This window comes from Corella eumyota, chromosome 7, assembly GCF_963082875.1.
Source record: "Corella eumyota chromosome 7, kaCorEumy4.1, whole genome shotgun sequence".
Taxonomy (NCBI): domain Eukaryota; kingdom Metazoa; phylum Chordata; class Ascidiacea; order Phlebobranchia; family Corellidae; genus Corella; species Corella eumyota.
The window spans coordinates 2,928,977-2,942,056 of record NC_137496.1 but is presented as its reverse complement, the minus strand read 5'-3'; the positions used below and the strand labels follow the sequence as shown (position 1 = coordinate 2,942,056).

The window sequence follows — 13,080 nt, the reverse complement described above, 5'->3', positions numbered from 1 at the left end:
AATATAAATGTTACTTGTTTTCTAATAACCATCAAACTTTCTTCATTTTTCAAAAAAATTCTTGCATTTTAGTTGGCAAAATAATTTACCATGTCACTGTCAAAATGAACCTATTTACTAAACCATAACACATAATTATGATGTACGATTAGTTTTATTTACAGAAAGTAAGCGTGGTTTTAATAAAGGGATATAATATTCATATATCTTTGATGGTAAATAGATCAAACACAATAATTTTAAACGAAAAAGATTTAACTATAAAAGTTTAACACCTGTAATGCACAATATGAATAGTATAAAGAACAACTTACAACCAACTTAAAGAAATAAATAAATTCCTCAACCATTTCTAGAGATATATTGTAAACACTAAGGCTTATGCTGTTTAATATATAACCAAGATGTATTAAAATTTTAACAAAGTTATAAAGATTTATGATGTTTAAGTACAAGTTGGATGTATTCAAAAAAACATGTACAAAATATATGTTACATTAATGGCATTTAAATGAAACTATATAAAAATTTATTAGACTCGGCAAAAAATATCAACTTCTTTGAAGGATTCACAATTCTTAAATGATATTGGCAGATGGGGCAGTTGGGGAGTTAGTTAGGGTGCTGTAAGGAGGTGGGGCTTGTTCATTATCATAAGCAGGGGGTTCTAAAAATGGTTTTAACATTAAAATACAAATATTCTAGATAACAATTTCAAATAAACCTACGCCTAGACAACCCAGAATGACTATTACATATTTTGTTTGCACAGCCAAAAGAAACAATTTAGTACATTAACACATAACCACATCAATAAATTAATTATTGACTAGCTTCCTCCTTCAATTTACCTAACTGGCTTTTAATTTTGGAAATGTTAATTTAGTTTTTATACTATTGTAAGCATACCATGGCTAAATAAAATTAAATATAATTTAAAATTTTTTTTAATAAAATACAATAAAGATCAAAATATATAAATTAAAAATTTCACTTACTTGCAGGTTGAACATTTTGTGGTTGCTGGCGGATGTTGCTGTTAAGACCTTGCATGTAAGCCTGTGTTAACATTCTTGCCAGCTGGGAGCGTTCTGTATGACTCAAACCTTCAGCATATTGCACTGCAGCCTGTACTCTGCATGTATTATCCTCTGCAGCAAGAGATCTGTAAATCTGTAAAAGTAAAAATTTATACTCCTGTCTACCCTAACCATTTAAGTTTTTTTTTTCATATATATTTATTTATCCAAAATAAGAAAAGGTCGACTTCATAACCTGAACATATAGCAAAGATGGTCACCACAACCCAGTCTTGATTTGCCTTTGCCAGTTTGAAATATTATTAATTATAATTGCCTGATAGATAAGTTGCTGATGAAGTATTGGCACAGCAGAAGTTCCTGCTGAATATAGCGCCTTACTTAAAAGGTCTAAAGCATAAGAGCAGTGGGGATTAAACCAAGAACCTCATGTAGTGAAGCCAAGTGTTCTGACAAGTACACTACAGTGTTTTGACATTAAGTTTAACTAACAACTACATTATAAAAAAAACACAAATGAAAATTTACACTTACAAAGTATGGGAGTCCAAGTACCAGCATAAATGGTAAACAACCAACCCACATGAATGGGTTGTAACAAATGTGACATTTCTGTCGGAAGTTTGTTAGGCAAAAGTTAGCACCCTCAGCCTGGTAACCACCTCTGTTGTCCTCAAATCTGGTCTTGTACCAAGCTTTCAAAACCGGACCAAAATCAATCTAAAAAAATTAGGCATTGTAAATAATTTCATAAAAAAATTTGCAATAACAGTGCCTTATTTTTTATTCATATACAAGATGTTGCTTACTTCCAGAGCAAAGTTCTTCCCATTGACCATTTTTTGTTGACATTCTTCAATATGCTGCTTCAGTTGATTTTGAATAAAAGGATGTGAACTGTTTATGTACACCACAAATGCCCCTACACAAAAAATGTTATGCGAATTTATAAAGATTAAGAATTAATGTTTAGACATAGTTAAATACATGTTGAAATTGAAAATTAAATTTCATTGGGGATTTATCTTAATTAGAAATACCAAACCTGTAATGTTTTAGAATATACATAGATTATTAACCTTTATTAATGTATGTTGTATTTCCTGATTTTCTTCTTTTTGTCAATGTGACTTTCAGGTAAGTTGGTTGAGTTAAAAGTCTTTGCTTCATCAGAGCCAAATCTTCTGAACCATCAACAGTAAGAACCCTGAAAAAAAATCGTATTGTTATTAATACAATAAAGATAAGAAGATAGAAGTAATAAATTCATATTTTTTTTACGTTCTTCAAAAACATTATAAAAAAATAATATATCTAAGCAAATTAAATGCATTATAAACGACAAACAAGCATAACATACAAAATACCATTAAAAATAGGGCAATAATAACACATTGTTTGGACCATTAATTTTCTCTTTTTACATAAAATTAAATCGCAATTTGAAATGTTGAACTTACTCTCCAAATGAGTCCCCAAATAGGTTTAAATCATGAGCAAAAACATTCACTTTTCTGACGTCATGATGTAACTTTTTATCGTGTTGGTTGTATTGAAAATAGCTGGGCACGCAAGTTAAAAAACGTTCGACTAAAGTCACAGCTACTTGAACGTTCTGAACAGACTCCGGATCAACAGCCATATTAAATGGGTTAACACACTTTTAAATAATTTATTTCTGTAATGAACAATGCAAATGCAATATAAGTTAGGTTAAAAGGTAAATACAGTCACATGACAGCATGACGAAAACCCCTGAACTAATAAAATAAAGGGATATCTAAGAAGGCGGAAAAGCGAAAATTCGGAAAGGCGGAAAAGGGCTGAAAACTTATACGTAAAAATATTAGCTTCGTTATTGTAGCGTCCTCCGTCGACCCAATCGGAAGGTTTTTAAATAAAGTTAAAGAGAGTTAATTATTCATATTTGCAGTTAATGTGAAATAGTTAAATTTAATGTGAAATAGTTAAATTTAGTTGTTTTTAATGTGAATGAAAGGTTAGCTTGTGCACAATAATCTACATTATAAATACAACAATTCTAGACTTTTTTTGCGGACAGAAAGGCTTTAGACATATTAGCCCTTGCTTTATAGTGGTATTATTGCTTACAAATTTCCATTTTCTTAGTTCACGACACCCTAAACATTAAAACAAACTTGCATATTTCTTCGTCTTACGTGTTAAATATTAATTGCACATTTTCAAACTCTTAACCATTTTCTATTCTCATTTTACTTTGCCTCTTTACAATTTAATTCATATTTGCACATTCTTTCTTTTCTTTTCCTCTCACGTTATCATATATTTACTATGTTTTCCGCTGGTTGCTAAAAATGACCGCAATATACTTTTCCTTTGAATCTTTTGTTCGACCTTTTTGACATCTTTACGTCATAGTTGGTAATTCCCCTTTTTGGTAATTAATTCTGACGATTAATTATTTAAAGTTTTTATAACAGGTAAAACCAACAAAAGTGTGAAGTTTTAATAAACTGCAATCAGTTTAATGTCAAATAATTTGTTTTATATTACTTAAGAGTCGGTTCCTGTAAAAATCGAATCCATTAATTCAATATGTAGCTTATTGTGCATAAGCTAACCTTTTATTCACATTAATAACAATTAAATTTAACTATTTCACATTTGGTGGGAATTATTTTTGTTATCGTTTCTTGATTTCATCAAAACCTTATATTAACTCCTATTTTGATATGTCTTTTAATCTTAAACTTGTTTTTAAAATCTGTGGTTTGATTTTGACATGGGATTCGATTCTTTGTTATTCTTTTTCAAAATGAGTTATCTTATGCCTTTCTACAAAGTAGTTGTATTTTGGATTTTGGAATTTTACGTTTTTTGATTTACCGTTAATGAAATTTGAATTCGACTTTATAAGAAATTGCCGTATAATATAATTATACAGTGAATTCACCTGCGTGGTTAATTTAAGAATTCCTAACCAGCAGACGAGCAATTAGCTAGTTAAGAAAAACAATTAACTGTCATTATCTTAAAAATAAAACCTTCCGATTGGGTCGACGGAGACCGCTACAAATGTAGAATATTTTTCACCAATCTTTATTTGTTTCTCAATACAAAACTATTGCAACCTGTTATTAAAGAAAAAACATACACACATGGCCAATTTTAAAAAACATACACAGAATTTACATATAAAGTGTCAATTTTTGCACCTTAATAGGTATAAATTGAATTAATTTTGTCATGAATTTACGTTTTATTTTGTTGAAGGAAAATAGATAAACTTAAAAAATAGCCAGATTTATAATAACATTAATTTAAAAAGCCATAATACAAATAAATATCTTTACAACAACATACACATAAAAAGCAGCATTTCAAGAAAATATTACAATTTAAAAAAGTATTTTTATTGTGGATATAAATTGAGGAATTTTTGTGATAGTTTACTTCAAGACTTTTCCGAACACAAAACAATAAAAACAATTCATAATTTCTTTTGTGGTGCAATTTTATAAAACTTTTCTATAACTGAAGTATATAAGTAATTTCCTAGAAAGGTAATAAATAATTTCATACCACAATATCTTTTTTAAATGTCATTAACAATTACAAACGTATTCGACAAACGTGTTAAATTTTAAATCTAAATTTTTATCCTGATTTAAAATTTAAACCCCAAAAATTTAAATTCCCTATGGAAATCAAAAGTTGACTTTAAAAAAAAATCTATTCCTCGTCACTGGAGGATAGCTCCTCCGAAGAGATTCCTTCATCCTCCGAATCATGTCCCTCACCATCTTGATCCTCCTCATCCTTCCATTGAGGATGATCTTCATCAATCGGTTTGGCCTCCTGCACATCCAACTTGATGTCACATTTTTGGTCACAGTCAAAATATGCGTCACTTCGAAGCCACATTGCGTAAGTGTAGCGACCCGGCTTCTGTGGGGCTGGAAATTTTACTTCGATTTCCTAGAAAAATTGTAATTTCCGTAGCAATATATTGTGTTAATGTTGGAATTTAAGTTTGTTAGCTTGGTAAAAACTTATTTATTAAATGAATTTAGGGTAAAACATAACCCCGTTCGTTTTAAAAGCAAAATATAACTGATACAAACCCTGAACTATGTTATGATGCATAATAACATTTAGGTAATGGGTGTTTTAAAGTACACTTAACAACATATTAAATTAATCACAAGTGGTACTTGCAAGCAAGTCCTTTACAATATTACAGCATTTTGATTTTATTAACTTTGTAGATATACTATATAACAAACCAACCTAATGATAACCATATAAAATAATATAAATTTTTGAGTAAAATTACCTCTTCGTCTCTTAAATTACAAACTAGGACTGGTGCAGTGAGAAGTAAATGACGTTTTCTATCACAAACATACACCCACCACCATTCCTGTTTCTCTGTCGGAAAATTGGGTGCGTACACAGTGTGCGTTCGTTTGTCTGCTACTAAAGGTTGCTTTCCTTTTCTCTTGAATGTAGACTGAATAAAAAGTGAAAGTGATTGGTGTTAGTGTGTTTATTGTGTTTGTTTAACAAAATGATAGGCTATAAATAAAACTATTTTTAAATGGGTTTATAAGATATATTAATCATTCAATTTTATTCACAAAATTGTTGGCAAACATATATTTTTTTCACCTGCATTGCTTGCCATTCCTCTTCATCTTTTTGATCATCATGGACCACTGCTTCTCCTGCATCCGAATCACTATCGCTTCCTCCTTCTGATTCACTAGTGCTCTCATCATCCATCTTCTTCTTGGCTACTTGATTAGTTTCTTCCGTTTCATTGGCTACTGCTTCTTCTTGTTTTGCTCCTTTTTTAACAGGTTTTTTAGAAGATTTTGCTGGCTTCTTCTTTTTTAAATTCTTCTTCTTTTTGGTTTGTTTCTCCCAAGGTTTTGTCTTGTTTTGTGTAACTTGTTTATCACCAGTTTGATTTTGATCCTCGTTTAATTCTGCTCCAACATTCTCAGTTGGTTGGTCATTTTCTTTGACCAAAAGATCACCTAGGCAACTACGGAACATTCTTAAAGTCACTGTTACTATAGCACCAGCAGTGATGACATTTACATCCTCGTCATCCATGACTTGAGTCTCGGCTACAATTTCAACATCCGGAAACGTTCTTAAAGTGTTCAGCATCGTGTCATACTCTTCATCTCCCATTCTCCGCAACAACTGACGCCGTTCTGATTCTCTAAGTTGAACTAAGCCACGCAAACTTCTTACGGTGCTTTTTTTATAACCATGACAATACTTTACGAAATCGTCGTTAAAATATGGTAACTGTAACATTGGTGACTTTGTGTCCCGTAGTCCTTGCACCATCATCGGACTTAACTTTATAACATTTTCCAAGGTTTCTAACCTAGGTAGTGTAGCTTTATTCCAGTGTGCCATTGCAGTTAGCTGGGCCAGGCAACTTACCATCTCCTGAATTAAAAGTGGACTTTTAGTCAATATAAACTCCAAATCCAGCTCTAAATTGGATGAAGGCATTTCAATGCGACATAAGTGGCAATATATAAGAATTCTCGCTTTAACGCTGTAGGGGAAATTCAGAGGTCGTTCTTTTGCATTTTCAGTAACAGAGTAGCTTTCTAGAAGTCGCATCAATTCTGGAATTTCCTCGTTATCTTTCGGAGTAGATGCTCTAACCTTTGAGTTATGGTCTCGACTGAATTCAAAAGATGCAGAAAATATCATGAGTGCCCGTTTCAGATTCATGTTCGGAGTTTTGTTAAAAAAATAGAAATATAACTGAGTGGTGTTTAACAAGACTTGCTCTTTGCTGTATTTAATTGATCGGTTCCACCAGATTCCGACTACCACTGGCAACAAAATCATGAAAAGTAACATATATATTCCAAGAACAAAGACAGAGTTTTGTGATTCAACGATCCACTTTGGCAAGGCAATTCCGAAGATTGGAGCCTGAGCGCCATCCGGTGTGCCAAATTCTTTAACAATTTGGCTGACTTTCTCATTCGTTAAAGCTTCATAGGCCTTCCGAATTTGCATGAATTTTTCTGGGTCTCCACCTTTGTCAGGATGATATTCTTTTAAAAGTTGTCGAAATTTTTGTTTGATTTCAGGCTTTTCAGCGCTTTCATCAATTCCTAAAATAACATAAGGATTGTACTCGACATAATCATTTTCCAAGTTTGATACTTTATATACGAGCACAAAGAATCCTATCCAACACAAGACCAAAAAAACTTTTCGAAAACTAGGTTTTGATTTTTTTCTTTGCAACGTTCCTTGAACCTTTTTATACCATTTGCTCTTGCCGTGAACAAGGATTTGATTCCGTAATCTTTTTTCCTCGTCTTTAAGTCCTTTTGGCCAAAATAGATAAGACAAGGGAATAAGGATCATGGCAAAAAACGAAAGCAGAAAATAAAGAAAAGTTGAACCCTTTTCATCATATTCAAATTGTTGACCCATTTTTTTATTTAAATATTATCCTAATTTCTAGTTTAAAAAATATATTTTTAAATGTAAAGTCAGTTAAGTGGTTTGCTAATTTTAATTACAAGACTGTCAATATTACGTCCTGTACAACGTACGTTCGTTACGTACAGTATGTATATATGCTTGACATTTTTTTCCTAAATAACACATTTTTAGCTACGAAATATACGAAAACCTTATAACAGATTGCAAGAATAATAATGAACTAAAATACAAACTTGCTTTACGGGATCAGGTTACGTCTAAAAACCTATAAAAACTAAAGACGTTTTAAATTTTAATATTGAAATAACACAAACGTCAAGCATACCTTAAAGTTATTTAGCTTATAAGTAATTAATATTACCATTGGTAATTCGTCTTGTTGTATTCTTATGTAAAAAAGGCTTTTTAAAATATGTAAAACCATTTATCATAACCTCTGTTGTAAACGTAGCTGCCATGTTGGAACCGAATGGTAACTGATAAATGTCACTGAAAAACTGCCGTGGCAACTCAAGACCAATATATATTCAAAAGACCATAATAAAATGACTTTCTTAATAACTAAACACAACTATAAAAACTTTAATTTAAAAAAAATAAAAAAGCAGAGATGTATACCAGCTTATGTATAACAGCAACTATTAAGAGTGATTGGATAGTTCAGGTTACGTTTACGTTAAGCCCTTTTATTCATCTTAATATATACAAAATTACGGATTACATTGGAACTAATAAAACTGTACAAGTAATTAATAATAAAACAATGTGTAACTGTATGATTTTGTACATGAAATAACTCTACTGGGGACATGCGTCCCAGCAAATCGGATCAGCAATGTCGCAATCCAGACAAGCAATTACTCCAGAATGACTTTCTACAAAAAAAATAAATGAAGTTTATTTTATTCTTTATTTAATATAACCTGTTCTATTCAATAATGTTTATGCAAACTACCATCATTTGAAGTAGTTTTTGTCCCAAATTCATTTGCAATTGCCTTTGTGCAAATTGAGTTGTAAATTTCTGGCAAAACATCATCAGCAAAGCACAGTTCAGAAAGTGCGCGGATACTGACCTCCTTTAAACGAAACTTTGCTTCAGCAGAAAACTCAGCTTTCTCCTAAAGATTTAAATATATTTATGTTTACTTTACGAATCTTGTTTTAAATATTGTACATACTTTTTCTTGAGTAGGTGCTTGATCTTCAATAGAAGCTGCTTTGCAATACAAAATCGTGACAAAAATCATTGCAATTAGAAATCTCATCTTGAAAATTGAACGTTTCTTACTTACTTTGAAATATAGAAGTTTATAATTATAATAGCCAGTGGGTTTTATATACGGTTTGCAAATGCCAAACTATGCAAACACTTAGTGGACATTAAAAACGATTTGGCGACCAAGTAATGAATTTGATTTATTACTATACGACATCTTGTCTAAAAAGTTTATGAGATACATAAATTCATCGTTGACCTTTCAAAACATTTGTTTATGCTCACATTGCTTCAGGTTTATGCTGAATTGCAAAGACGTAGACTTATATTTGAATGAAGTGAATAAATTTATACTTAAAAATGTTGAAAATGGTAAATATTATTTCACTTTCTAATATATTATTCTGTGTAACATAGTGTTGTGACAGGCAAATAGATAATATTTGTAAATCCAACATGCTATAATTTTGTTAAAAAAGGCGGCAAAAAGACTTTTATCCAACGTACATTAAATAAAGATGCAACAAGATGTATATGGTTATAAGATCAGAGTTCGTTGATAAAACCTCTCAAGTAACTTTTTTGTTTGTATACTAGAAATCACGATAGTAAGTCAACACTACAACGCATTCCAATGCAAACAACACATTCCTTTCAGCTTCCTGTTTGTGGCAAGAAAACATAAATCTAATTGGTCAAAAAGTGATGACACATCACAAAGCAACATTTTTTAATATTGTGACGTAGTCAGAAAATTGTTTTTAAGAAGGATTTCGATATATTAATTAAACTACCTTATCAAGTTTTCTGTTTGTTCAATTTGTATGCACTCTATAAATATTCGTTAATTTACACAAAACAAACAAAAATCTTCTTGAAATAGAACAAAATACAAAGAAAAACTGACGTACGCCACTTTTAAATAAAACTTTATCGTAAAGGCTACAAGTAAACCATAAATAAACATAAGAGATACCTATACCAATTAAGTTTTTTAAATTTATATGTTGCTGGAATGCGTAAGAAGGTAAATTTTTATGCGCAGGTAGATTTTTTTTTACACGTGGCTGGTTTTTATAGACTGTGATAAGTAACTTCCAACACTACATGTGATAAGACATTGTCTCTTCACAGACATACAATCAAACAGGAGCACGCGGGTCCAGGCGCCATAATTTAAGTTGTAGAGATAGCAATATGTTTGCCTTTGCTGATTCAACCGATACAATTGAGTACTCGCTTGTCTATTATTAGGCTTTTAACTTTTGCCATGCCTAACGTAAGCATCTGGTCTATGGGTATCCACAATTTTTTAGGCTATATTAAAACACCAGTTGGGGTAAAAACTTTAGGTTTTGGGGCGCCTACTTATCAATATTAGGCATTTGGTGCTGATTTAAAACAACGAAGGCATTGTCCCAACTTTGCCACCTGTATTTAACACCACAGCTATATTATATAAATGCAATGATAAATTTTTAAGTTTTTACATATTTTTTTTAATTTATTAACTAGCACTTCAAAATTACTTTATTTTTGATTTTACAATATTCGATTAATGATGTTTAAACGTGTTTTATTAAAAGCACTTATAGTTTATTTATAATCTAGCAGGCCCCCATTACTTAGGGTGTAATTAAGATACCTAATCCATATTACGTGACTCTCTCACATATTGTTCCTTGATGCGCTGTTAAAACTACTTGTCCTATCAATGCATATACTTTATGCAAACAATAAAACCCTCAACTACATTTCTTAAGTGTGGAGAACGCGTGGCCGAAGTTTTTTTCTTAAAGATAACGAAGCACCACCGTCGCTGACCGCATTTTCTTACAGCCGTATGTCATCCGCGAAAAAAGTTGATTGGCAAATAATCGATGACGTCATCACCAATACCCAAAACTCGTATAAAAGTTCGGTAAATTCTGGCAAAGTGTGACAAATCAAATTTAAGTTTTAGAAGAACTCTTAAAAAAAATATTAAAAAATTAGTAGGTTGATATGATGTCAGAGCGTAAGTTAAAAATTGAGATTTCACAAAAAAAAATCAAAATCAGAAGCAAAACAAAGAATGTTATAACAATAAAAAAAGTTTAAATTTTTGTTTAAAAAGTCTGCAAAATATATTAATTTAATAACTAATATACTTTAGGTCCCAATAAAAAGAGTTAGATAATTTTTTTTCTAATAATATTTACGAAAAATAAAAAAAAGAGTTATTTATATTTCTTAGTCAATAAACAACAATTTTAAATTGTCGCTCATCTATATTCATCTTTAAATATTATTTCGCTAATTCTCTTGTAAGCAAACAAAAACTTTCGGAATGACAACAAGTCTTAGACAATCGGCTCCTATTATGACGTCATCCGTGACGTAGAAGACTCGCGCGTGGTGGACACACGATTCTTAGGAGCAATTCACACATTGCAACTTTCACACGTTATAACTCTTTAAACGTATGAGGCTCAGTTATTAGCTATGGTCCCTTCAGTTTATATTCACAACCAATTTGTGGTGGTGAAAGGGTTGTTTAAATATTGCTAACATGAGTTTTACAGTAATTAGCTTATCTATCTATCTTAAGTACGCAACTATAGACACCTATGCTTAGTGAAGTGAAGTATCAGTCGCAAGTGTTTAGTTTAGGAGTAGACACTTCCAAGCAGTTTAAAAAGAAAAAAACAAAGTTATTGTAACATAAATAACGATATAAATGTTTTTTAAATTAAGTTTTAAACTAATTATTAATATTTTTATGTTCTAGAAATAATTTCATAATGTCTACTTTGTCCGACCTCCAGCAACATGACAACATTGATTTTTCTTGTAACACCACGCTTCCGATCCCCCCAATTGTGCATTGCGAGAAGGACTTTGCATATCACAACGAAATTAACAAGTTTTCAGCAAACGAAGAGTCCCAATACAGCAACTTGTATGCGAATCTAGATGACTTTTCAACGATAAACTATAGCACTCTTGATCGTTATCCAGCATATACTTGTCAGTCAAATGAACACATCCAAAAAGAATACTCAGAGTTTGCGCACGATGTTAGTTCAAAGTCGATAAGATCGTATTCAAACTGTACGAGCACTGGAACAGAAATATCTTTTAGTTCCGATGACCAGAACGAGTTTAACTTCGACGCAAAAGACTTGTTTGGTTCTAGTGACGACTTTTCCATGTTCGAGTACCCTGATGTATTTGATGATGTTATTGATCGTAAGTTCGCATACACTTTTTGACTTTAATATTTTAAAAATTTCCGCCATTTTGTTATAAAATTCCTCACGCGACACTTTTTATAAGTTTCTAGCCTTATTAGTTTTTGTTTACTTTTATAAGGTTCAAATCTCACATTTGATTCGCCGAATCAAGTCAGAAAAAACGACTCCAACTGGTTGGGACCTTACAGAAACAATCCAATCGGACGACACAAGCATAGAGGTGCGGCAAACAAGCGGGAAAGAAAGAGAATGCAGATCATAAATGATGCATTTGAGAAATTGAGAAAACATGTGCCTTGTGTCCCATATGAAAAGAAACTATCCAAGGTAAATTAAACTAATTATGTTCATTTTAAAAATAGGTAGCAAGGTAGATTACCCAATTCGTAGGCAACGTTTGATTTGTAGTTTTAAATTAAATTAAGTTTAAAATGGCAGCTAAAACTTGAATTTTTCTTTTATAGGTTGATACTCTGAAATCGGCTATTGACTATATTAGATTTATGACGAAACTCATTAACACAAATGGAAATACATCTGATTTACAGAAACCAAGAAAAAAAATTCTGGTTTTATGCAAAAAAGAAGGTAAGAGTGTTTATACGATTTAATTTATAGTTCAAGATAACAAAAGAATGCTTTGGTCGGTCAAGATTAAACCATGTGTGTTTAATAAATTTAAATACTTGCATTTGTTTTACAGAAAACTATCAAAATAACCATTTTCAATCAACCGAAGTTATCGGCCATTCGCTGTCTTGGTCGTGGGACAAAACAATCGCTGACAAAGATGAACAAAATGAAGACAAAATAAATCTTCCCCTATATTCTGGAAATCTTTACACAAACCGATCCCATGAAAGAAAACTGATTCGGGCACCGGTTTGGCATCCTTTATTTCCTGGTAGCAATGCTGAGCATAACATCACCCCAGTACAGGAAAGAGCAACATTAGGAGAAAATGATCAACAAATGCCGTACAAGTCTCCTGCTAACTATCATTCTTATGAACAATTATATCCACTTCCAAACCAGGTTGATTATGAAGATAAAAGCTATGTAGACTATGCTAGGAATCGAGACGTTGTTTCTCCCCTTACAGAAGCTA

The 13,080-nt window shown here is 31.5% G+C and overlaps 2 protein-coding genes across 2 annotated transcripts; both read right to left on the bottom strand.

Moving 5' to 3' along the window:
- Positions 1-141: 141 nt before the first annotated feature.
- LOC145759642 (uncharacterized) lies at positions 142-2,738 on the bottom strand. The gene is made up of 6 exons (XM_082573489.1): positions 2,501-2,738; positions 2,120-2,247; positions 1,850-1,962; positions 1,575-1,760; positions 999-1,173; positions 142-667 (listed from the first exon to the last, which is right to left on the bottom strand). The coding sequence occupies exons 1-6, from the start codon at positions 2,680-2,682 to the stop codon at positions 579-581; spliced, it is 873 nt and encodes a 290-aa protein (XP_082429615.1). The 5' UTR covers positions 2,683-2,738; the 3' UTR covers positions 142-578.
- Positions 2,739-4,111: 1,373 nt separating this feature from the next.
- Positions 4,112-7,528, bottom strand: LOC145759069 (translocation protein SEC63 homolog). The gene is made up of 3 exons (XM_082572801.1): positions 5,694-7,528; positions 5,359-5,535; positions 4,112-5,000 (listed from the first exon to the last, which is right to left on the bottom strand). The coding sequence occupies exons 1-3, from the start codon at positions 7,503-7,505 to the stop codon at positions 4,755-4,757; spliced, it is 2,235 nt and encodes a 744-aa protein (XP_082428927.1). The 5' UTR covers positions 7,506-7,528; the 3' UTR covers positions 4,112-4,754.
- Between the last annotated feature and the right edge of the window lie 5,552 nt (positions 7,529-13,080).